General features: G+C 46.5%; 2 protein-coding genes across 5 annotated transcripts in view; both read right to left on the bottom strand.

The window, feature by feature from the left end:
• FBXO3 (F-box protein 3) overlaps window positions 1-26,507 on the bottom strand; it is a 203,876-nt gene that overhangs the window by 120,207 nt on the left and 57,162 nt on the right. The window lies entirely within an intron of this gene.
• Window positions 5,729-26,507, bottom strand: part of LMO2 (LIM domain only 2) — a 34,821-nt gene continuing 14,042 nt past the window's right edge. For 3 of the 4 annotated variants that reach the window (XM_050758787.1, XM_050758789.1, XM_050758788.1), the window contains 4 exons: window positions 17,344-17,505; window positions 16,880-17,105; window positions 11,769-11,984; window positions 5,729-6,731 (listed from right to left, as the gene is read on the bottom strand). In XM_050758787.1, coding sequence (XP_050614744.1) covers window positions 6,512-6,731; window positions 11,769-11,984; window positions 16,880-16,920 — 477 coding nt within the window. In that variant the 5' untranslated portion in view covers window positions 16,921-17,105; window positions 17,344-17,505 and the 3' untranslated portion in view covers window positions 5,729-6,511. Of the gene's footprint in view, window positions 6,732-11,768; window positions 11,985-16,879; window positions 17,106-17,343; window positions 17,506-17,880; window positions 18,517-26,507 lie in introns of those variants that run through there. The other variant, XM_050758790.1, reaches the window with a different exon arrangement.

Below are 26,507 nucleotides of genomic sequence, written 5' to 3'. Positions count from 1 at the left end.
CCTCTGAAGTCCAGCTCTCCCTCTGAAGTCAAGTCGCCTCTCCCCAGTCAAGCTGCTTCTCTCCTCTACTGACTGAGTATGGGGTCTATACAGGCACAGGATGGCGGGCGGTGGGGTGGGCCATAGGGAGTTTTGGAAAAGGCAACATTGAATTGGTAAAAAGACATTAATCAGAAAGAACCAATGGGGAGAGAGTGGGCAAACGGGGATAGAAGTTCTCACTTTGGGCAGAGGGTTGCAGGGTTTTCGGCTGGAAGGTGGGGTTTTCCCAGGGACCCACCCCTGTCTGCCTAGAATTTCTCTGCTTCCTGCCTCTATCACTTGACTCTTAAATATTTCAGTGTGCATTTCCTAATAATAGGGACATTCTCTCACATAAACACAGTACAATTACCAATTTCAGTAACATTTTCATTAACACCTAATACTTTTTTTTTTTTTGTAATTGTATCATTTCAACACCTCATACTTTTTAACCCATCTATTCATTCATACTCTGACTTTATCACTTGACCCAATGAAGCCCTTCGTAGAATTTTTTCCCTCCAGCACTGGATTGAGTACAGGGCCAGGTGTTGGATTTAGTTGTCAGGTCTCCTTAGCCTTCTTTAACATGAAACATTCCCACAGCTTTCTTTATTCATGACACGAACATTTTCAAAGAATACAGTCCACACTCCCCCCCCCACCAACTTTTAAAACTAGAATGTTCATCATTTTGGGTTCGTCTAATAATTTGTCTCATAATGAGACACGTTATATATTCTCAGCAGAACTATTAAAAAGAGTGATCCTGTGTCCTTTTCAGGATATCATATCTGGAGGCCTGGGATGCTCATCTGCCCCACGTAGATCACCTGGTCAAGGTGCTATTCAATTTCTCTACTGTGTAATTAGCATTTTTCCTTCTTATAACTAGTGAGGAATATATGGGAAGGTACTTGAAGACCATCCAAATATCCATATCTTGCTCTTTGTTTCTCTGTTGAAATTTACCATTTATTGATAATGCTCGCTTGATTCTATCTTAACTGTCACAGTTGCAAAACGATTTTTCCAGCTCTCATGCTGTCTTCCCATTTACCAGTTGGCATTCAAGATTCTGCTGTAAACATGAGTCCTTCCTTCTCCCTCATTTATTTATTACTGGTATAAACTCATGAATTCTGCCCCCTGCCATGCTTAAAACTCATTACTATCCTTAATTCATTACTGTCCTTAATTGTTTTGATAATCAAATTGTCTTAGATTTGGCTATTGAGAGCCTCTTTAAGCTGGCTCCTTTGTCTTTATGACATGTTTACATCATTTTTTTCATTTCATTTATTTATTTAGTTTTTACTATTTCCTTACTTTCTGGCATAACAGGATGCTGCAGGCTTAACTTCTATCTTCCTTGCCCCTTCCCTGCAAATTCCTGGGTTTTACTCCCTACTTTGATTTTGATTTACCATTTAGTCTTAAAATTATAGAAAACCTCATCTTCCCTATTTATTTACTTACTGGCCCTCTGTCTTAGCTACTCATGCCATAAATATTTGTTCCTTCTTTTCCACATGCGTGACACTGGCCTAAATGCTGTTGGCGATGATAAAGAACTTACAGGCTAGTTTCAGAAAAGGTCTTCTTCTCAAATCAGGTTTTAAAGTAGAGAATAGGTGGGGAGTGGTGGCTCATGCCTGTAATCCCAGCACTTTGGGAGGCCGAGGTGGGCAGATCACCTGAGGTCAGGAGTTCGAGACCAGCCTGGTGAAACCCTATCTTTACAAAAAAATACAAAAATTAGCCAAGTGTGGTGGTGCATGCCTGTTATCCCAGCTAGTCGGGAGGCTGAGGCAGAAGAAATCTCTTGAATCCAGGAGGTGGAGGTTGCAGTGAGCCAAGATCATGCCACTGTACTCCAGGCTGGGCCACAGAGTGAGACTCCACCAAAAAAAGAAAAGAAAGGAAAAGAAAAGAAAAGAAAGAACTAGAGAACAAAGTTTTAAATAAAACAAAGAAAATATAACAATCAGGCTAGCCATGGTGGCTCAGACCTGTAATCCCAACACTTTGGGAGGCTAGGCAGGAGGATCGCTTGAGCCCAGGGGTTCGAAACTAGCCTGGGTGACATAGCAAGACCCTGTCTCAAAAAAAAAAAAAAAAGAGGAAGAAAGAAAGAGAGAAAGAGAGAGAGGGAAGGGAAGGGGGAAAGGAAGAGAAGGAAAAAAAGAGAAGGGAAGGAAGGAAAGAAAAAGAAAGGAAGGGAAGGAAGGAAGGAAGGGAAAAGAAAGGAAGGGGAAGGGGGAGGGGAGGGGAGGGGAGGGGAGGGGAGGGGAGGGGAGGGAAGGGAAGGGAAGGGAAGGGAAGGGAAGGGGAAAGGAAGGAAGGAAGGAAGGAAGGAAGGAGGGAAGTATCTTGGGCACTATGTGCCAGGCAGGTGCTACAGTCTGGAAAGGGTAAACCAGAGACTGTCCCTGAGTTTGTGGAACTCAGGGTTCAGGGTTTAGCAGCAACAAAGGAAGAGGAGTTTCCTGATGACTGTGTAGATTCCTGGGTCCCATCCAAGAGATCTTGATTCTGCAGATTTGCAGTTTGGTCCAGGAGCCAGCATCTTCATAGTTTCTCCTATTAATTAGAAGATTTCTAGTACTGAAGTTTGAGAATGATTGGATGAGTAGCTGTAAATTGGAGATTGAGGGGGCTACCTGGAAGAGGAGGGGCTTGAGCTGAGGGTCCAAGGTCAAGTCACAGGTCAGCAATGTCCACAGGACCCAGATCTTGTAGAAACTGGAAATTAAGGGCACCCCACCAGAAAGTGACAGCATCAAAATTTAAGCCCTTCACCGGCTGGCCTCCAGCCAATGCCTGTACACAAACTGGGCTCACTGAAATACTCATGCTGCAAGTCAAGGTCCCCAAGTCTTTGCTCTTCCAAGTCCAAGGCCATTTCAAATGTCACTTCCTCTTTACTCCAGACAGACAGGCTTGGGCCAATTTAATTGTTCCCTTATCTGCGTTTCCAGAGCACTTTTTACATTGCTTTATTGAGGTGCTAATCCTGTATCGTTGTGCTTTGTTTACATTTCTGCCTAGACTAAACTCAAATATCCCCAAATAATCTGGGATGGAAGGTGTTCATGCTCCCTCTTTTGCAGATGGGAAACCTGCTGTTCAGTGAGGTGAGACTTCGAGAGAGCAGCAGGGCGCAGGGTGAAGCACCTTGGTTAAAGCGACTTCTGTCACTTCTCAGCCGCAGGACCTTAGAAAGTTTCTTAACCATCTGTGCTTCATTTTCCTTGGCAGCACAATGCAGGTGATAAGCAGTAGAAACTGCCACCGAGGCAGGTTATGTGGCCTCAAGGAGTTAATATATGTAAAACTAGAAGAGGGCCTGGCAAATGGCAAGTGCTGTGTAAATGGTTATTAAGCAATTAAAGTCATGTCACTGGAATTCAAATCCAAGTCTTCAGATGATAAAGCTCCTAGATGCTTGTTCTATTTTAACTTTGTAGGACTCCAAGTTTTCCCGAAAAGTAGTAGTTGTCTTAGAAGCAGCAATAAAAGGAAGCTGGTTTGCAGTAAAAGACATTCAAGAGATAAGAGGAAGAAAAATGTTCCAGCCAACTGCTTTAATGAAGGCACGGACCAGGGAAGAGAAAAGATTGTCAGTTCTCCTGACCCTGGGTCTAGAGCACACACGGTAACACATTCATGCAAGGACCACCAGGGTAGACCTTGGGAGCTGGTCCCTCTGAGTCTCTTTACACGTCTTTCCTCTTAAGTCAGTTGTGGGTTAGATATTTGGGCCCCCGAGGTGATATGCTACAAAGACTGCCTGCGCATCCACAGTTCTGCAAGACGGTGCCATTGACAAATGGAAAAGGTCAATTATTGCTTTGTTGAGCATGACAAAAATATTGGCTGATTTCCTGAATCTTAATGTGGGTTGTGCTACAATGGGGATTAAGAATAAAGTTTACATTTCCAACGCAATGATCATTTGTATTTTTACTTAATGCTACTTATAAGATGATTGCACAGATAGAATCTATTACCATTATTATTATTACTGTAAATATAGTTTAAAATGGTGAATTAAATTGTGATCGATTTTGAAGATGATGTGCAGAACAAATGAGTGACGAATGTAGGCGAAAGTTTTCAGTTTAGGGACCAAGGGTAGACAGTGTCTACATGTGGAAGAGTTTCCGTGATTAACCTTTGCATCAAATATTAATAACTTAGAATGCTTGATTTTCCTAACTGGGAGCTGTTTTCGAATAGCCATTCTCAAACTTGAGCATGTGTCAGAATCATCTTTAAGGCTTATTAAAATACAGGTGGGGCACGGTGGCTCGTGCCTGTAACCCAACACTTTGGGAGGCCAAGGCAGGTAGATCACTTGAGTCCAGGAGTTCAAGACCAGCCTGAGCAACATGGGGAAACCCAATCTCTACCAAAAATCCAAAAATTAGCAGGGCGTGGTGGTGTGGGCCTGTAGTCTCAGCTACTACAGAGGCTGAGGTGGGAGGATTGCTTGAGCCCAAGAAGTCAAGGCCGCAGCGAGCCAGGATCATGACACTGCACTCTAGCCTGGGGGTCACAGAGAGATCTTATCTCAAAACAAACACCCCACAAATTGCTGAACCCCATCCCCAGATTTTCTGATTTAGGGTGTCTGGGGTGCAGCCCATGAACCTGTTTCTTTATTATAGTATGTTCCCAGGTGATGTGGATTCTGCTGGTCCCCAGAGAGTCTGAGAACTACTGACTCAGAACAAACATCCCGTCTCTGATAGCGCCTTTCCACCAGGTGAGCTGGAATGCAACGTAACTGGATTTGTTTTAAATAGGCCACCTTACGCAGTCAGATTTCCCAACCACTTTTAGCATTTTACAGACCAAGAGAGCCGTGACTTCGTTATTTCTCACTAGAGGAAAAAAAAATCATTTGTCTCTCTGTCCTGGGATTTAAAAAAATTTTTTTTAAAAAAAGATCACAAACCTTAGGAAGATTTTAAAGGAATCTTATAGTTAACTGTAGCCTTAGCTGCATGTTTCTTGTGTCTTAATAACTAAACGCATTTAGACTTCTTGCATTTCCCAGTACTCTAAGGAAATCATTGAAAAGCTTCTTCTTCATCTAGGTTTGTCCTTCATTGGGACCCTCTTGGGCTAGCGCGCTTCGAGGTGATGACCAGCAGGTGGCGCTCTGCATCAGTTCATGGGGGCGGCCTGACTCGGGTGAAGGCAAACACACAAACCAAGGTGCCTGCTTTAAATCCTCAAAGTAAAGGTCCTCCTAACCACTTGTCATAAAACACCCTGAGACGCCCGTCTTGGAAAATCGAAGTGTCAAGCTCAGCATCTTTGCCACATTTCAAACTAGGTAATTACCTTCTCTCCCAAAGGGAATCTGCTTTATGTATTTGTGTCCTTTCTAGGTTACAAGTTTCCCAAAGGCAATGATCTTGCCTTCCACTCACTCCATACAATGCTGAAGTGAAATGCATATTTTACAATAACAATTTAATTATTCTACATTCCTCTGAGCTACATGATGACCTGTTACATAATTGCCAGTAATATAGAAATGTGCCTGCCTCATACAAAACCTTGCAATCCATGGAAGTTTTTATTTGACCTAAGAGTAAATTGCTTATTTACTTCTCCTTTACAATACAAAAAGCAGAGCATTTCCCCGCCATCCCAAATTATAAGTCGTAATCAAATAAACAACACTGCATTTCAGTCTGTCATTTTTATTAAGCCTGCAGAGCTGGTTTTTTTTTTCTACACACGACAAATACTTTGATATAATCTAGGATAATAAAATAGTTGAACAACTTTTTTTTTAAGATTTATATTTGTATAGAAACAATCTGTAGAGCTCCTCACCTCGAAATGAAGGTGTCTAAAAACAGTGGTTCATCAGCATTGCTTTAAATAATTGTTTGGTTAAAAGTTGTGGTTTCCATTCTCAACCAAAATGTGTCTCCATGCAGTTTTCCTTGGGTCCAAAGCTTAAGGCCCTGGGAAGGAGGCCAAGAAAAAAAGAATGGCCACTCCTTTCTGTCCTTCCCTTGTGTGGAGGACAGTCGTTGAAACAGGGGTGTTACAAAACCCAGGAAGAAAAGAAATCAATTGCACATCTCTAGTTTGCAAGCATCAAAGTCACAACAAGTCTTTACACAACAACTCCCTATCTGTGGATATGAAATTCCATCATGACCACACAGTGCCTGCTTGCCCCTAAATGTTCCTGTCTTCTGCTAATCATGTCAGTTACCACAGATGGCTGTGGCCGCAAGCTCTCCCTTAAGGGCTGGTCCTCTGTCACCTTGAAGTGCCAGCCCTTGAATTATGCCACTTGGATGCTATGCCTTGGTACCCAATAAAGGTCTACCATCCCCTAAGAAAACCCTTACCCCACCCTCAAACCCCCAAAGTGCCTAAGAGTGAAGACGAAGATGCCATGGAGACGGTGTCTTCAGTGAACACCTCTCTAAAGATGCCCGGGGACTCGGGCCTATATCATCCCATTGATCTTAGTCCACTCGTAGATGTCCTGTTCGCACACTATGTCGGAGTTGATGAGGAGGTATCTGTCACCTACACAGAAATGCTTCTGACAGGCGGCACATTTGAAACATTCCAGGTGATACACTTTGTCTTTCACCCGCATCGTCATCTCATAGGCACGAATCCGTTTGTCACAGGATGCGCAGAGACCGTCTTGCCCAAAAAGCCTGGGGCAAAAGAAAGAAAAGCTAAGATGACAGTGAAAGGGACAATCCTGGAAGACAGGGCTCAGGGATGAGCCCTAGAAAGGAGGCCGAACTTTCAGGATGTCAGGAAGCCAGGAAAGGACAGCTCCAGAAGGAGGGCCGGCTAGTGCGGTCTTTCCGAGCAGGCAGAGGGAACTCAGATGAAACTGGCATTTGGATCTGGCGTAACTCCTCCCTTTTCTGAGCCCTCTCGCCGTCTGCAGCAACTGCTCACCATTCCCCTGGGCTGCCCCCTGGCTGCTCCTCTGTGGGCGAGACTCTCAGCTGATGTGATCTATGATAAGGAGTTAGGCAAGTATTACCTGTCCCCTCCCAGGGGAATCCTCATCTCAGAAGAGCAGCTGGAAGGAGACCCTAAGGGTCCCTCTGAGAGGGTGCTGACCAGGAATGCAATAAAATGGGCATTCTTCTGAGGCTCCCAAACTCTATCATATCAACAGCCACGGATTCTACCCATGGGGAGAGCTGACCTTGAATACCTCCGTAAGCTGCAAAGCACATCTCCACCTGCTTATTCGCTGCGGCCCCAGCTGCTGGGAGACAGGGACTTCCACAGAAATCACGCAGTACAGCTAATCGCGCCTCTGAGATATAGAGGACAAACAGCATCTCTCCGCCATGAATGGAAGATCTTAATTCATGGCCCTTGCTGCCCCATTGTCATGAATCAAAAGTGAAACTTTTTTTCTGACATTTAAACCAAGACTCTGCCAAGCCTCAGTTGATCAGTCACTTATTTCAGGCAGTATTCAGTGTCAAGGTGGGAGATAGAACATGGCAGGGCTCAGTGCAGTGGTTCTCAAAGTGTTGGTCCTGGGACCAGCAGCATCAGCACTGCCTGGGAACCTGTTAGAAATACAATTTCTCAGGCTGGGCGCAGTGACTCACACCTGTAATCCCAGCACTTTGGGAGGCTGAGGCAGGCAGATCACTTGAGCTCACAAGTTTGAGACCGCCCTGGGCAACATGGTGAAACTCTGTCTCTACAAAAAATACAAAAATTAGCCGGGTGTGGTGGTGCATGCCTCTAGTCTCAGCTATTAATACTTGGGAGGCTGAGGTGGGAGGCTTTAGCCCGGGAAGTGGAGGTTGCAGTGAGCCGAGATCATGCCACTGCACTCCAGCCTGGGTCACAGAGCCAGACCTTGACTCAAAAAAAAAAAAAAAAAAAAAACCCCAACAAATTCTCAGTCCTCCTCTCTCCCTACCCAACTGAAACACCCTGGGGAGAAGGCCCAGTAGTCTGTGTTAACGAACACTTCCGGGGGACTGGATGCAGGCTGACATTTGAGAATCAACAGCAAAAGTGCAGTAACACAAGTACCGGAAGCAGAGTAGACCCAGCTTCAATGTCCTGGTCCAGCCCTGAGTGACCCTGGAGAGACCTCTGATTCTAAGCCTCAGTGAAACAGCAGCCATCATAGGCTCCACCCCACTCAGCTGTTAGAACAACCGAACGAAGCATGTCAGGGCACCCATGGTCAAGGGCTAAGCCAACGCTGCTTACGTTTTAACACATTTTGGGTGTATTCCCAGCTGCACCAGTCTTGCTGCAGGAAGTAATTTTCACTCGTGGCTGAAAACATAGCATATTAGCAGGTGGTTTCTACATAAAACCTTTAGGATAGTTTTAGGTGAGTGCTTGCTCTTACTGGAAGTTCTGATTGATTTCAGGATATCAGAGAATCAATTGGTACATTCTGAGAGGTTGTAGGAGACGTAAGGGCAGTTGACACATTTTGCAATATTTGGGCAAAATTAATGGAATTGAGAAGAGGTGGTCCATGAGTGGAGAGCTCATTGTTCGGGCCAGGGCCAGCTAATTTTCCTCCGAATCCTGCTTTCCATTTGAAGATTTCCGAGTGTTTCCAAAGCACCGCCTGGGAGCAAACTCATTACTGGGGGAGAACATTTTATCCCAACGTAGCAGATGGTGGAGCGGCAGGTAACCGCCACATTGGAGGTCACGGAGTGGAAAGACAGTTCTGGTTTCCTGACTGTTCTGTAAGTTAAGTTTGGGCCTGAGCAAGGATGAACGACTGAGAAAACAGTGTGCATGGCATGAATCCAACCGCCTGGGGTGGGCGATCCTTAAGGAAGGAGGGAGCTTATTAAAGGGAAGTCAGGGGGTAAATTACAATCCACATCAGGCAGCTAATGAAGGGAAGGACAAAGGACGAATATGTGAGAGACAAGTTCAGGTCCCAGCATCACCTCTAACTTACCAGGTGACCTGAGCAAACGGAGTCCCCTGCACAGGCTTCCGTGACTTAAGCCGTAAAGCAAGGGAACTGAAAGAGAAGGCCCTTGTAGCCCTTTCCAGCTCTGGGATTCTGAGATTCTAATATTAGCAAAAAATAAGCCAGGAATTGACACCTTACTTGAACATTAACCTCTGGCACCAAGAATTGGTATCCTAGGCTGGATATGCCAGAAGTGGCCCCTGAGGCAAGGATTTATGTGCCAGTGATTTATGAATGATGCATTCTCAGGAAAAACCTGGAAGGCAGCAGGGGAGGCTGGAAGGAAGGGGAGGAGGCCAAGCCAAGTTGTAACCTCAGGCAAAGTCCCTCAGAGGGGAGGGACTCTGGAATATAAGTCATGCCTGGCTTCAGGCAAGGCTGCAGGGCTTGGTAGTCCTACCATGTCTGTCACTGGTTAAGGTCCGTTGGGGGTGTAGCGGGGGCAGGCATACTTCAGGCTCTAACAGATTCAGGTGCTGGCTGTTAAAAGCAAAACCACTGCCATCACCACCACCCCACCACTCCCAGCACACTAGAATTAGTGAAAAGGGATCCAAGGAGACTGGCTCAGCACAGACATGAACAGTTGCTCCCAGGTTCCCAACAACACAGCAGAGTTGAGGTTCCGCATGGGGGTCTCATGAATATTTGAAGCGAAATGTCGGAAAAGAACTGTAACAGGCAACTCAGCCACTGGAAATCCTCATGGGGACAAGTTATCCTAGGGGTGAATTAGAATTCAACCCCATTACAGTCACTCTTCCAACTTGCCTGTTCAAAGATCCTGCCAGATATACCAAGAATGCAAGTAAACAAGATCTTGGCTAAAGGACCATCCCTGAAGCAAAAGACAATTTTTCTCCTCTGTCAAGAGGTGTCCCATCTTAAGCCCTCTGCTGCCCATTTTAATAACAATAATATAAATGTTAAAGGATGGCTGGAAATGCCTGCACTAACGCAGAGTTAATTAACATGTTGCCTAGGAATGTGGCAGGGAGAAGAATTATTTCATGTCACCAAGACACAAGTTAATTAACATTGGGTTCTCCCAGACTGTTTTTTTTTTTCCTTCCTCTCCTTTTTGAAAATGGAAAGGATTAACAAGCCCAGGCAGCAATGGTTTTATTCCTGAATGTTATATAAAACGGTAGAGATAGGGAGAAGCCGGGGCTCTTCTGACCTTACTCAATCTGCACTTCATTTAATAAGATTCAAATGATTTGACAGGGATGGAGTCAAGGGTCCGATGGGATTCATTTACCCGTCTGCCTTCTCACTGACTTGGCAAAGTGGGAGTGAGCAAAACCAGGTCTGTATTTATCCCAGTTCTATTTTTTGGGACTTAAAAAAAGGAAAACTGACCAAAATTATAAGCATGATCATTGCAAAACCCTACTTATTTTCTCGGAACCACCATATCTGCAAGGACTGCAAGGACTTTATCTGGGAATTCAAGAAGGACAAAAAGCTTCTTCCATCAGTCTTTAGGTAAAGCCTCCTTCACTGTGAAACTGCCTGCAGTTTTTCGGTTTGGTTTTGTTTCTGTAACGTCAAATGCTCCGAGGGCAGGTTCGAGGGGAAAAGCTGGCCCAGCAGCCAAGGGCGCTGAGGTCTCAACAAGCTTCCATGGGTTGGATGGTCTGGGTGCATCAGGGAAGCATGCCTCACAGACCCTCTGCTCCAGGAAGACGGAGAAATCCTGACAGCTACACAGTTGAGCAGATCTGACAGTAGAGGGCACAGAGAGTTACCTCCACAGCAGCTCCTTGGAAACTAGAAACGCTAGTACATTCTAGGCAAAGGCATTCACAGAGTGCTGGAAAATTCGGATGGCCAACGGAAGCATGGGAGATGTCCTCAGCTCCTGTCTTACTTGGCGTGGTCGAGTTCCTATTTTACCCTTCCATTCTTCCATCCCTTTGCTCATTAGATTGGAAAATAATGATTACGTCATAAGGATAAGTTATAAGAGCAGCTAACATCTATTTGATCCATACCGAGTCAAGTAGTTTATCTGCATTATTCCATCAAATCCTCCCCACATCCTTAGAGGTAGGTGCTATTATGATCCCCATTTTACAGATGAGGAAATCGAGTCTTAGGAAGGTTAAGTAACTTTCCCAAGGCCACTAGGAAGCAACGGTGTTGGGACTCGAACCTCCAACTGCCTGCAGGGCCTTTGCCTTCCGTTCTTCAAAGACTGCCTTCCTGCTATGAGTCAATGCTTGGAGCTCCACATGCTTTCTATTGTTAAATTTCTCATCATATAATACTGGAGTCATACAAAAGAATATTTATAACATATATATGTGTGTGTGTGTGTGTGTGTGTGTGTGTGTGTGTGTGTGTGTGTTCTGAAGCATTCAAATGAGGTCCTCAGAGCCCACCTCCTAAGTTAGAAACACTCCCAGTTCCTCTGATCCTCCGTGCCTACTCCTCCTCAACCCCATCCCCTGGCTTCTCCCGCTCCCCAAGGGAACAACTCTGAATTTTGGGGTTACAATTCTCTTGCCTTTAAAGATATTAGTATTTTACCACATAGGAACGTAACCCTGAAAATATGCTTCTCAAACAGGAAGAAATGCCCTCTGCTTCTCGGCAGGGGAGCTGAGACTCAGTTTCTGCAGCCTGACCTCTTTCTATAGGTGGTGTCTAAGCCTGGAACAGGGTCGGGGGCAACATGCACAGACTGCAGATGTCCAAGGACCCCCCAGCCTCCCTTCCGAGGGCCCCAGTGGAGTGCCGCGGAGAGTACCTGAGATAGTCTCTCCGGCAGAGCTTCCGGCCCAGTTTGTAGTAGAGGCGCCGCCCCACCTCGCCCAGCCGGCAGCCACAGAGGTCGCAGCTCAGGCAGTCCTCGTGCCAGTACTGGTCGATGGCCTTCAGGAAGTAGCGGTCCCCGATATTCTGCTGGCAGCCGCCGCATGTCAGCAGGGACGGGGGGATCTGCAGCACCTCATCCACTGGTTCCCTGGAGAGAAGGCCAAGCATCAGGGACAGCCTCACCAGGGTGAGACCAGCACCGGGGGTCCCAGATCATTTTGGGCCAGACAGGGTACCTCACCTGACTGCCTTTTGGTGACCTAAGGGAGAAGGGACAGGACAACACATCCCTTGGCCAGATTGCAGAGTCCCAACCAACCTTGGGTTAAGACGGGAGAGAGCCAGACCTTACTCCCTAGATCTCTAAGAAGTCAACACAAGGCACCAAGAGGCATCAAAGGCAACTGCAGGTGGCACTGTGCCCCTGGCCCATGCCCAGCACTACCTGGGCACCTCTGGTCTCCTTCTGCTTTTTCCCTCTCTCCCCGCTGACTCTCCCTCTCTGTCTTCACAGATTTCCCTCATTTTCCTCCTCCTATACCCTGAACCCTCCTCTGAGGTTAGTGGGCACTGCCTAACCTCAGAGGAGGCACCCTGGACTAAAAGAGTCGCTCACCACCAGGGCAGCGGACGACCCAGAGAGCTAAGAATCTGCAAATCCCCTGTTGAATAAAGTGCCATCCTCCCTCCAGCCCTTCCCACCCGCACAAAAGCAGAGGTGAGGAAGAAAGAAGAATGAGACCAAAAATTATTTTAGGCTGCTTTCTCTTTCCAAAATAAAAATTCCATCAGGATATAATAGGAATTCTCCTAGTTTTACTCTTTTTTTTTTTTTTTTTTTTTTTTTTGAGACGGAGTCTCGCTCTGTCGCCCAGGCTGGAGTGCAGTGGCCGGATCTCCGCTCACTGCAAGCTCCGCCTCCCGGGTTTACGCCATTCTCCCGCCTCAGCCTCCCGAGTAGCTGGGACTACAGGCGCCCGCCACCTCGCCCGGCTAGTTTTTTGTACTTCTTTTTAGTAGAGACGGGGTTTCACCGTGTTAGCCAGGATGGTCTCGATCTCCTGACCTCGTGATCCGCCCGTCTCGGCCTCCCAAAGTGTTGGGATTACAGGCGTGAGCCACCGCGCCCGGCCAAGTTTTACTCTTTTACAGAAATTCCGTTTTCCATTCTTCCTACTGAAGGAATACTTGGAGGAAAATCCCATATTGTAAGGCCATTGTTACACTTATGAAGAACATCAAATAGGCCTTTCTTTCCTTACCTGAACATTTTTATAACAGTAAAGCTGATTCGGATAAAGTTGATTTGAGGAAGAAAATGAAGTGGGGGCAATGATTATTTCAAAGAGAGTGGAAGGCAATTAAACAGTCATTGACATCTCAATCCAGCAATTGTTAATAGGCTGTGACACGCGTTCTTTCATTAATGTGCCATGCATAGTATCTCTTGTTCACTTTGCTTCACTGGAATCTGAGTACTTTTTTAACATTTAAAAATAAATAATTTTGCTAAAAGAAAATAAACGAGTGGAAGGAATTATTCTAGTGTCCCCCAAATGGGACACAGGAAACACTTAATACTTGTTGATTTGTAATAATTAGCAAGTGTTCTCTGGAACCTTAAACACAAATCTATTTCTTAAAAATCTATTATGTTTCAAAAACCAGACCTTCTTCCAACTGTAAAATTCCCAAAGGGAGTTTCCTCCTGGGTGCCCTGCAGGTATAAATCCACGTCTCCTATTTCTAACTAGTACTAACTTACCAGGTGACCTTGTGTCCTAATTGGTCTGAGCCCACAAAGCCCAGCAGTCATTATACTTGGGGACAGGAGGCTAGGTGGCTCAATGTCTACAACACTCTTGACAACTTCAGAGGATTCTGTCATGTGAAGAATGAAGCCTTTCTTGTGAATATTTAGGAGTGTTAAAGCCATGCCCACACTTTCTAGATACAGTGTAATAGCACTTCATGAGATTATCATTTTTGGAACAAGAAAATGTGAAGTTCAAGTTAGTTTATCTGGGAAAAAAAAAAATGGCCAGGCACAGTGGCTCACGTTTGTAATCCCAGCACTTTGGGAGGCCAAGGCAGGAGGATCACTTGAGCCCAGGAGTTTGAGGCCAGCCCGGGCAACATGGCAAAATCCTGTCTCTACAAAAAATATAAAAAATTGCCCAGGCTTGGTGGCATGAGCCTGTAGTCCCAGCTACCCAGGAGGCTGAGGTGGGAGGATCACCTCAGTACAGGAAGTTGAGGCTGCAGTGAGCACTGCACTCTAGCCTAGACAACACAGTGAGACCCTAGCTCAAAAAAATCAAAACTATAGTTTCTTTTTTTTTTTTTTTTTTTTTTGAGACAGAGTCTTGCTACAAATTTGTAGCCCAGGCTGGAGTGCAATGGCACGATCTCGGCTCACTGCAAGCTCCACCTCCTGGGTTCGCGCCATTCTCCTGCCTCAGCCTCCCAAGTAGCTGGGATTACAGGCATCCGCCACCAGGCCCAGTTAATTTTTTGTATTTTTAGTAGAGACAGGGTTTCATTCACTGAAGCCTTGCTTTCTTTCCTTTGTTTCTACAGATTGTATATAAGGACTGCCATTTTCCCTTCTAATAAGTAATACCCTAGCGTTTTTATGTGTATCAACTCGGAATTGCATCTCTTCTCTTTCCACAGCCCATGGTCTTACTCTGGGCTTTCAAAACCACTCATGGGACCTCGACAGACATTGGATGTCCCGATGCAGATGCTGCCAAAGGACTGTGAAAGAGGATAATTTGCCCTTAGCTGGTGCAAAACTGCCTGGAATTCAAATGAACTGCTCTTGTTACTCACAGGGGAGGCAGTGGGGGCCACCAGTGGCATAGCAAGGGAATCTCTGTGTTCATGAATTCTGGCTGGCTTTCTGTCCAAATGTTTCATTTGCATATAGCTAGGCAAGTCTCCATCTGTAATTTGGAGATGCTGATTGTAATGACCCAAGTCGGCTTTGAGGAAGTACACAATGAAGCATCTAGTAGGATACTGGACAACAGGAGGAACGTAAAGTAAAAGAGTTATGGTGATGGCCTGAGATGAGATGGAGAAGTAAAGTATAAGATATTGGCTCTGTCTTTCTATAATTAATTGATAATATCACATTATACTTAGTGGGCAATCCAAGACAATGAATGAGATTGATTCACCCTCAAATTAATATTTTATATTCTCCCAGACCCTTATCTTGAATATTACACCTGAGTATCATTTCAGCCTGGATTTCTGGGATAATCATAACAATTTCTAAGGGGGTGGAGAATGTGCTGCTGCAATTTCTCAACTAGCTTGTCCCTCTTTGATCAGAAACTATCTTCGCTGGGCAAATAGTGAAGTGAAGGAAGGAGCTGGTGAGCCTCCAGCAGTAGATACCTGCTGTGTTAGGAAGTTAGGATGTTTCAGTTTTCTAACCTCAGTGAAAAAGCACAAACTTTGAAAGATGCAAACTTCCTTCAGGGAAATGAAACCTTCAGATTTACCTTCTATTGAAAGGATTAGTGACTAAATTCTGCTGATCAAAAAGGCATGAGGCACCAATTCATCCAATTCACTCCCTTATTGTGTTACTATGATCTTGCCCAGTCTCTGAAACTCAAAGCTCAGTTGTAATTTTAAGTTTATTTTTTAAAAAGTGATCAAACCACCCTTTAAACCCATTGTTGACATAAACATACTTTTAAAAAGAAATGTTATTTTTCTCCTGAGAATTTGTTGAAGGAAGTGGGGGTTTTTGCTACAACAAACCTAGCTCATTACAGAACTGGTGTCTTAACCTTCAAGACGGAATAGTGATGTTTATATTCTCATTGGATGGTGGTACTTCCTGTGTTTTATGAGAACATGCTGAGCTTTTATGCTGCTAACTGAGGGTAAAACCCAGGTAAATAAACACCATAGAAAGCCGAAATTGAAGGGTGTATGTGTGTGTGTGTGCGGTATTTCAAGCAGGAAAGCACAATTCTTTTAAACCAGGAAAAGAAAAAACAAAACAAATGTCTCTTAAAAGCACAAATGGACAAGTCATTAACCAGCTCCTTTGGTCTTGTGTAACAAATCCCTTCAAAGGATTAGAGGGGGACTTCAAAGGAATAAAAATTCTCAAAACCAGACAGCTAATGACTCTTAAAAGGGCATTTGCGTTGACAGGAAAATGATATCTTAAACACCCCTTGCTACCCATGTTAACACTAAAGAATTGGTGAGAGATAGAAAAACATTCCAAACCAGTACGAGGCTCAGAAAACAGATGCGGTCAATGCTCTAGAGCTCTGGTTCCCTGACCCCAAACCCTTTTGAGACTATGCTAAAAACTACGAGACTCTACTCCCTAGAAGAATTCACCTGTACACAAAATGGTGCATTAACTTTCGAGGTTCACAGGCCCCCATCGGTGGACCCCGAGGAGGGCTACACGTACTCAGATTTACTCCGATTTCGCTGCTCTAGAAATCCCCGGAGGCCCAGAGCCAGCTCCGAGGTGGACGGTCGGACCCCTCACCCGCCCGTTACCCGCGCGGCTGGCAGCGGCTCCACCTGCGGACCGGGAAGGCGGCCGCTGGGGACCCTGGAGGCCTCCACTTGGAATGTTACCCTTTCCAAGACCAAATGGACAAAGAGAAAGGGCCGAGAAGGAGAGGTGAGAAGGGAGCCGAGTCAAGCACGGAACGCTCTCCGGACTGCACCTGCACGCCGCCAGGCTCCCCTTGTGCCTGCTCCCGTGCAAACTTTCTGGCCCGCGGTGGCTTTAGGCAGCGTCCTGATAGCCTGGAGTGGCCCGCAGAGGCGCCGAGCCGACCCCTCTCCCTGCCGCCCACCGCCCAGTCCCTCTCCCAGCGCCCCCGAAGTCACCCGGGAGGAAGAGGGAGCCCAACGCTCCGCACAGGAGGCCAAGAGCACGCCGCAGGCGCGCACCTGGAGTCCCCTCGAGGGCCGCCCGGGTCCCCCAGCCGCTCCGGGACGCGAGGCCGTGGACACCGGGGGTGGCAGGGGCAGGGGCGCCGCACTTACTCTGAAGGGTCCAGGCTCTTCCTTTCGATGGCCGAGGACATTGGGGAGGGAGGCGGCGTGCCGGGCGGCAGGGGCGCTCCCTTTGTGGCGCGGGGCTGGCCGGCTGCCGGGACTCGGACCCCCTCGGGTGCTCGGGCGCCGCCGCCGCCGCTCCTGCGCCTCCGCTTGCTCCGGCGCTCCGGCGGCGAGCTCGCCCCTCCGCGCTCAAGGACAGTCACCGCGCTCCCTTCAAATGCCAAAGAGAGAGAGCGAATCACCGGGCTGCGGGCGCGCCGCGGCCGAGGCGGGGGCCGGGGCGCGCAGCCTGGCCCCGGGCGGCTGCAGCTGCTGCTGCTGCTCAGGACTTAACCTTCCATCCCGGTCCCGCCGCCTCCGCCGCCCGGTCCCTCTCGCGCGCTGTCGCCGGCTCCGCGCCGCCCGCGGGGATGGTGCACGCCCGCCCGGCCGCCCCGAGCCCCTCGCACCTTCGGCCCGGGTAGCGGGCGCTGCTCGCCGCGGAGGGCAGAACGGGGGCGGCGGCCTGGGGGCGGGGAGGGGACTGTGCGTCTCTCCCCGGGCTTCCTCCTCTCTCGGGAAGGTCTATTTTCGCTCAGCTTCCCTCTGTCTCTGGTTTCATTTCCTTTTTCCTGATCACGATTCAAATACAATAGAAGGAAATCACATTTAAAGAGACAGCTGCCCGGTTCCCCCACCTCCCCTTTTTTCTTCTTCTTCTTTTTTTTTTTTTTTTTTTTTTTTTTTTTTTTTAACGGGGCTCCTGGGGATTAGCAATACAAACAGCAGCATCAGGACTGACTTGGCTTCTTAAAGGGGCCAGTGTCGGGGACGGGGAGATCCGCTCAGCTAACACCTCTCCTTGGAGAGGAGGCTGGGCAGCCACTAAATAATTCTTCAGGGCTTCCCCCCTTCAGCCTTTCCCTTTTGGTTTAACTAAGGCAGAAAGTAACCCACGAACAGCTCGAGCAAGCAAGAAAAAACAAGAATGTGAAATAAGCACCTACAGAAATGCAAGTGTTCCGAGTGGATTTTGAGCCCGTCCCAGGTTCGAGATCCCAGGTCCACGGACGCCGAGCACCGGGATGCCCCGGACAGCGCGGCTCTGCGGGCTACCGGCTGCGGGCTCCAGGCTGCGGCCGCGCTCTGCAGAGGCGATGGGGGTGCGCGAGCCGGGACTGCACGGGCTGGGGACGCCTGAGCAGAGTCAGGGCAGCTAATCCCAGAGGGAGGGTGGCTGGGAGGGACTTCGTGGGGCCAGGGCTCCTCTCAGTCGGCTGGTGTCGGAATCCCCTCCCTCAGCACCTTTCAGAGAGCGGACTCCTGCGGTTAAACTGCCCCCATGTAAAGTGCCAGTAGTACCCCGACCAGAGAAAGTGTTTTTCCAGTGATCCAGAACAGTATTAGGGAGATTATTTTGCCCTGGGTCAGGCACAGAGAAAGAAGGCGGACTTGATTTGGGGTTTCAGGCTTCCCCTCTCAGCCTCCTTCTAGAAAGAGGTAGGAACACAGAGGGTAAGAGAGGGGAGGCCAATAGTCTGCCCTTCCATGGAGAAAACGTTTGTCTCTCCTGGGCCTCAGAGGTCCTTGAAAATATCTGCGTTCAGAAACTGAAAGGCCTATTTGTGCGTGATGCCAGTCACTAAGGCTTGCAAAGAGGGAACGTACTTTCAGGATCCATAGTATTATATGATCAGTCTGGATCATAGGCATACATTTTTGTTCCCATTTTCAAGATGGCACATGGGCCTGGATGAGCTCACCCTGAAAGATGGTAGTTGAAGTCAGAAGTGAATCCCTGAGTGCTTCATTTTCCCTGTTCAGAGCCAAAGCTTCATGACTTGTTACAAGTATAACCATAGTTTACTACTGCCTGCATGCTTTTGTCATTTTCTGGTCCCTGTGTCCCAAGGCTTGGGTCCCTCATGGGTATAATCAAAAGCTGTGTGTGTGTGTGTGTGTGTGTGTGTGTGTGTGTGTGTGTGTGTGTATCTCAAAGAAAGCCTTAAGAGCAAATTTTTGTCCAAGTGGAGCCTTCAGTATACAAAAAGACTTTTTTACGGCTGTGCTTGGTGGCTCATGCCTGTAATCCCAGCACTCTGGGAGGCCCAGGCTAGCCTGAGCAACACAGTGAGCCCCCATTCCTACAAAAAAGAAAAAAGAAAAATAATTAGCTGGGTGTGGTGGTGCTTCCCTGAAATCCTAGCTACTCAGGAGGCAGAGGTGGGAGGATTGCTTGAGCCCAGGACGTTGAGGCTGCAGTGAGCCATGATCACACCACTGCCCTCCAGTCTGGGGAACAGAGTGAGACCCTGTCTCAAAAAAAAAAAAAAAAAAAAAAAAGTTTTTTTTTTTCCCCAATAGACCCTTGTTTTTAATCTAAAAAATAAAATTCTTAGAATTTTAGGCAAGTCTAAACTATGTGATAAATATGTAACCTACCACACTACCACACTACTTTCATTTCTAACAGAAATGAAAATAAACATATAGGTTGTGATGAACAGTTTACCTACTTTAACCAGTCAATGTGGTGGTTAAATGCTGGAATTTTGGAACCCAACTGCCTGGGTTTGATTTAGACTCTTAAAACGTATCAGCTAGCACGGCCTAGGAAAATTATTTAATCTGAGGAGGCAGTATGTGGTAGTAGCTCTGGAGTCAGGCTACCTGGATTCTAGCCCACCCTTGACCACCTGTGTGAACCTGGGCTCACAGCAGGAATTTAAACTCCCAGTATCCTGGCCAGGCTCAGTGACTCACACCTGGAATCCCAGCACTTTGAGAGGCCAAGGTGAGCGGATCACTTGAGGTCAGGAATTCGTGACTGGCCTGCCCAACATGGCGAAACCCCATCTCTACTAAACATACAAAAATTAGCCGGGTGTGGTGGGACATGCCTGTAACCCCAGCTACTCGGGCGGCTGAGACAGGAGAATTGCTTGAACCCCGGGAGGCGAAGGTTGCAGTGAGCCAAGACTGCCACTGCACTCCAGCCTGGGTGACACAGCGAGACTCTGTCTCAAAATAAATAAACAGATAAACAAACAAACAAATAAAATAAACTCCCAGTATCCTCATCTGTAAAATGGAGATGACAGATCCTATTGCCTAAGTTATTGCGGGGATTATATGAGTAGTGCACAAAAGGGTGGCACATAGATTTGTAATGGCATGGGGGTAATAACAGATATGAGGTTGCTTGCATGAAAAGCAACTGGTATATAGTAAGCACTCATAAATGGCAGCTGCTATGTTATGGCAAAGGGCATCATGAAGGTAATTTTAAAAGAGCTTGACATTAAATTTAAAGGTGAAATGGGGGTTTAAAATAAGATTTGCCCACCCAAATTTGGAAACTATTTCCTGTGTTGTAAAAGCAGGAAACAGGATCCCTTCACCTCACCCCCTTCTCCTAAATAAAACATGTAAGTGTTTTCTATTTTCATGGTCATTATAGTGGTGACTAAATGACCTGTTTGCATCTGCTTGGGTGTTGTTTGTTTGTTTGTTTTTTGAGATGGAGTCTCTCTCTGATGCCCAGGCTGGAGTGCAATGGTGCAATCTCAGCTCACTGCAACTTCCGCCTCCTGGGTTCAAGCAATTCTCCCTGCCTCAGCCTCCCAAGTAGCTGGGATTACAGGTGCCCACCACCACGCCCAGCTAATTTTTTGTATTTTTAGTGGAGATGGGGTTTCGCCATGTTGGCCAGGCTGGTCTCAAACTCCTGACCTAAGGCGATCCACCTGCCTCGGCCTCCCAAAGTGCTGGGATTCCAGGCGTGAGCCACCGTGCCTGGCCACATCTCCTTGTTTTTATTTAATCTGATAAATTATTACTTTCCTTGTTACAGTTCTGCATGGGGCTTAAGTCAGTTGTTAAAATAAATATATCCTTGGGTTCCAAGAGGTAACCTCGGAACAGCCAACTTCAGGGCATAAAGTTTCTTTTTAATAATATGCTTCTACTTTGACCTGAGAGTGTAAAGAAAAAGAGATTACTGCATATGACTTTGGGTCAGTTTCTTATCTTGCACAACTCTTTGGGGAGAACTTCCTTAGAGAAGGTGAATATTTGAAATGGTATCTTAAGATTTCAATTTCACACACAGTGGTTGTAAGAAATAACTGCCTGCCGGTGGGATTTCATTCCTATTCAACGGGCAATTAAATTGCTCAAATTTAAGTTTAACAGTTAGAATCAAGTCTCAAAATGTGTTCTTATTATGAATAATTTTAAAGCAATCATGACCTTATTGTATCCTCCCATAACAACTAGTACATGCCTTATGCAGAAGAGAGACTCAGGAACTGTGAGGTGATTGGGACATGTAAAACGGTTCTTTAAAAGTTGAGGAAATCTCTATTTGATCCCTGCCAGTGGGACTGAAATTTCATTCCTTTTCCCTTTCCCCCAACTCCTTGCAAATCTTCAATATTCTGAAGTCTAGAAAATGTTCAAGTTTTCCTTCCTGAATAAGAATGCTAGAAGAATGAATCAATCTACCTCATGGCTCTGACCCCAGATGGATCATTTTTTTCCCCCTGTGGGCATTTTCTATTCTTTTCGCTTATTACATTTACAATTGTTTTCTAGGGAAGAGCAGATTCAAGTGACTAAGGTTACATTCCTTTGCTAAAATGGACTTCTGGTAGAAATGAAAATGCAAATATAATTGAGAAGATCCCAACATTATGATAATTTACCTCTCTCTTTTTTTTTTTTTTTTTTTACAACCATTAGAAGCCAAGTTGCAACATATGCTTTGTCACTTGTGACATTCCTATATTAAAATATGACATTTTGTTTCTAAATGTGGCATTCAGGAACAAAAATAAAGATCTGTCTTAATAGGGGTTCAGCTCCCATGGAGAATTTTTTAAACTATTCAGTTGTCACAGGCATCTTGCACTCAGACTCATTTCAGAACATTTCAGGACCAGCTGATAGATAAGTTTTCACAGATGTTAGGCCTATTAGTAACCTTAGTGATAGGCAAATTCGGTTTTCTGTATAGTGAAGAGCCCAAAATACATCTTTTAAAAAATCCATTTCAACTGAGTCTTAAGATGAGCGTAGAAGCTCAGCTGTTTGCTAGCTGTGTGATCTGGGGGAATTTACTTCACCTCCCTGAACCTCAGTTTCTGTACCTGTCAAGTGGAGGATGGAGGCAATCATAATGTCACCAGGGCCAGAACTAGGATGAGGCCACTGGGGTGCCTGCTTGCCTCACAGGAGTTTTGAGAGGATTCAATAGGATATGTATAAAAATGCTTTGCACAGTGATGCTGCACAGTAAATGGTCAGAAAAGATAGCTGTTGGTATTACCCCATCTTTCAGAAGTAATCACCACTGTATCAGGAAACAACAATCTCCCAGCCAATCAGGACATCCGCCAAAGAGTGCTGAGACAGGGGTGCTGTAGAAAGCGCTGAAGTTCACCTAAGACCTTGGCAGGCCTCAGGCCAGAAATGCAGGGCTGTGCCCATTTGGGGGCCTGGGTAGGCTGCTGACAGCTACATTGCTTCTCTGCTACACTGACTGCTTCAGCCACATCCCTGATTCTTCATCTGATTTTCCCCCTTCCAACAACTTTCAAACCACCATTTATAATTTTAAAAAGAAGCCAAACAAAGCACTGAAGGAGCCGCCCCCAAATGTCACCATTTCTCAGTGAGTTCTTAGCAGTGTTAAGCTCATAGTGTGTCCTAGTGGAAGGGGCCTGAGAAATGGGATTTTCTAGCTTGCTCCTTGGAGCAGTAGGAGTTTGAAAGCGCCTCCCTAGTGGGTGTCACCCACCCCGCTCCCACTGCAGCAGTTCTGCGTTCATTGACCTTGGGCGTGTTGCCCAACCTCTCTGCATTTGAGCTTCCCCATCTGTAAAGTGGGAGTATTCAGAGTACCTGTCTCATGGAGCTGTTCTAAGGAATCTGTGAAATGAAGCAGATCACAGAGGAAAGTGGCACACTGTCAGCTTATATGGAAAATTTTGCTTATAAAAAGAGATTCTAATTGTAAAATGTTTGGGCAGCTGGGCACGGTGGCTCACGCCTATAATCCTGGTACTTTTGGAGGCTGAGGCAGGTGGATCACCTGCGGTCAGGAGTTCAAGACCAGCCTGGCCAGCATGATGAAACGCTATCTCTACTAAAAATACAAAAACTAGCTAGGCAAGGTGGCCAGCACCTGTATTCCCAGCTACTCGGGAGGCTGTGGCAGGAGAATCGCTTGAACCTGGGAGGCAGAGGTTGCAGTGAACTGAGATCGTGCCATTGCACTCCAGCCTGGGTGACGAGAGTGAAACTCTGTCTCAAAAAAATGTTTGAGCACCCATTGATAATTCAAACCCTTTGATGGAGAAGGTAAATGAGACATACAGGGTCAACAGTTCCTTCTTCCGCCTCAGGCAATCGTCAGACCTTCCCCACCTTCCCTCTTGGGTACCAAACCCTGGACTTCATTTGCTGCTTCAAGTTCAAGGTGGGAGTCAGAGCCAGGTGGGCTGACTCACTGAGCTGTCTTTATGCTCTTTATACAGTCTCTCTCCTTTCTGTAGCTATGCAGAGGTACCACACCTGAGTGACACACCACAGTGCCTGGGTCCCCAGCACAGCATATTTGAGATCCAAACTCACTGTGGCCTGGAAGGCCCTATTATCTGGCTTCTACTGCCCACCCTGTCCTTTTCTCCAGCATGCCCCTTCACTCTGTCTGCTTGAACCACACTGGCCTTCTTCCTAGTCCTTAAAACAGACCAAGCTTACTCCTACTGTAAGACTTTTGCACTTGCCCTTCTCTCTGCTTGCAATGCTCTTCCCCTGGATCACCCCATGGTTCCCATGTACTTCATTCAGGTCTCTGTTCAATATTTCATCCTCAGAGGGGCTTTATAAGATCCTGTTTCTCCTCACTGTCCATCCCTGTTATCCTGCTTTGTTTTTCTTCCTAGCATTACCACTGCCTGCTCTTTACTACAGATGTACGTGCAGGGTTTTGGTGTGTGTTTTGTTTTGGCCTTTCCTCCCAGCTAGAATGTAAACTCTGGGAGGGTAGAAATTCTTTCTGACTTGTTCCCAGTTGTGTCTTCAGCACCTAGAATGTGCCTAACTGTGGCTGGCCCTCAATAAGTATTCATTAAAAGAATGACTGTACAAATGGCAGCACCATTCCGCTTGGCCAAAGCATGCCTGCATGATGCCCCCTGGGTGAAAGTGGAGAAGGAACTTCAAGGTCCTTTGTTTTTCTTGAGCATCATTACTGGGAGAAGAATAAGGGTCCAGATACCATTTGTATTTGGGCCCAAGAGTTTGGTTTGGGAAAGAGATCAGGCTTTTGGCTCCCAGGAACAGAGAAACGGTGGTGTCTAGAAGCCACAAGGCCACTCTTTGAAGCCTGACTCTCCACTGCAGAACCTCTACCCTCTCCAAGGACTGAAGTGTAGAATGCAGTCAATCATATGAGTAAAAGCAAAGGCTTTGGAGAGAGAAAGCCTTGTGTTTGAGTCTTGGCTCCTTTAAGTATGTGGTTTTAGGCAAATTAAACAGTCCTGAACCTCAGTCTCATCATGTGCAAAACAAGGATAATAATATCTTCATTATGGGTTGTAGGAATAAAATGAGATCATGCATGCCAAATGCTGAGCCCAGTGATCAACATGGAATAAGTGCTCAACGGATGGCAGCTATTATTAGAATTAATTAAGCAAAGAGAACCTCAGAGGACAATAGTCAGCCAGGGCAGGGCTTTCTTGGATAGACATAGATGGATAACTGGAGTTCTGCCCTACAAGGGCTTAGTTCAAGCAAGGTGGGGTCAACATTCTTGCCTGGGGAACAGAGTGTCTTGTCTTACCTCTCCCAGTATGTTGGCCTCCATGGGACAGGTGAGTTAGGTTCACAGAGGCCTGGCCGAGGCTCACATTCAGGAAGGCAACATGAAGAAGGTGCCAGAAGCCATTCCTGGCCATTGGCTCTTCAGAGTCACGTGTCACTGATCTGAGACATTGCACCCCAGACAGGCTTTCTATTGGAGGAAGTGGGAAGGATGGGGACAGGCCGCTGCTGGGGAAGCTGTGTTTTCTGTCATTTGGGCCATCAAAGGGCACTGAGCCTGGCAGGGGAAGGTGATTCTGACCTTTCTGATGGCACTTGCCCCTACAAGCTGTCTCCCGATTCTTTTTTTTTTTTCTTTTGAGATGGTGTTACGCTCTGTTACCCAGACTGGAGTGCAGTGGCGCGATCTCGGCTCACTGCAACCTCTGCCTCCTGGTTTCAAGTGATTCTCCTGTCTCAGCCTCCTGAGTAGCTGGGACTATAGGTGCCCACCACCACACCTGGCTAATTTTTGTATTTTTAGTAGACAGGATTCCACCATATTGGTCAGGCTGGTCTTGAACTCCTGACCTCAGGTGATCTACCCACCTTGGCCTCCCAAAGTGCTAGGATTACAGGTGTGAGCCACCGTACCCAACCTGTCTCCAGATGCTTAAGCGACAAACCTCAGCAAGAAGGAGTAGAGCTGGAATCTCGTCTATGATGCTCCCTAGAAACACCCATTGTTGAGGGAGGTATCCTTTGGCAAAAAACAGAGGAAGAGCTGCTTGTTTTTTTCTGCCAGTTTTTGCTGCTTCCCTTCAGTCACCCGTCATGTGTTTTATTGCCACACTAACTGATCTGGAATACTGTTTTCTTCCCCGTCAACACCATGCTCAAGAATTTGCAATGGTTCCCTATCGTCTATGACCATCCACAAGTTGCTTAACCTCTTGAGACCTCAATTTTCTCATTTTATAGAGAAAAGAGGCAGACTGGAAGGTTAGAGCTGAAATTCTATGTGTGATTCTGTCATTCTAGCAGGTCAAGACCACATTTCCCATGCTTCCATTAAAGGCACCCTGTAATCCTGCTCACTCCATTGATCCAACTTTATATCCCACAGTCCTGGACCCTGAACCTTCCCATCCAGCCTGTTCTCCTCTCTGATCTTAAATATCCTGCCTCTGCCATTTATGTGCACTGTGTTATTCTTTTCTCTCTGTCGGGGATGTCTGCTTTCTCCCTGTGTTAAAGCTTTGGTACTACAATAGTACAGTGATTAAGAGTAGAGGCTTTGAGATAAATAAACCTGGCTTCAAGTCTCTGCTTTACAACTTACTATCTGGGTCATCTTAGGAAAATCTCTGAGCTTCAGTGCTTGCAATGATCAAATAGACAATGATAAATGTAGGGTTAGGAGTAGTCATTGAGATAATGTATGCAGTGGGCAGAGCACAGTGCTTGGAACATAGTAGGTGCTGAGTACATGGCAAAGATTATTGCAGTTAGTATAAAATCCTCTCCAGTCTTCTCTGCTTCTCCAAATCTTGTCCAATGTGGACCCAGATCAAGCTACATCTTTACCCTGAAGGTTTCTCTGTCCCCTGAAGCTCATGGTGGTGATCCCTTTCTGAGTTCTTATAGTCCTTGGTCCTAGTGCCTAGCTAGGTGCCTCATTGGATTCTGCCTTGCAATGCAATAATTTCACGTGTGTGCCTGCAACATCTTGCCTTAAGTCCCTAGAGAAGAGAGACCATGGTTTTCATCTTCACTAGCTCCCAGGATACTGATAGAAATATGGAGATACTTAATCATTCCT

This window comes from Macaca thibetana, chromosome 14 (assembly GCF_024542745.1).
Source record: "Macaca thibetana thibetana isolate TM-01 chromosome 14, ASM2454274v1, whole genome shotgun sequence".
NCBI classification, from domain to species: Eukaryota; Metazoa; Chordata; class Mammalia; order Primates; family Cercopithecidae; genus Macaca; species Macaca thibetana.
Note: the sequence above shows the minus strand (reverse complement) of the source record. Positions and strands in the feature narration are given on the sequence as shown.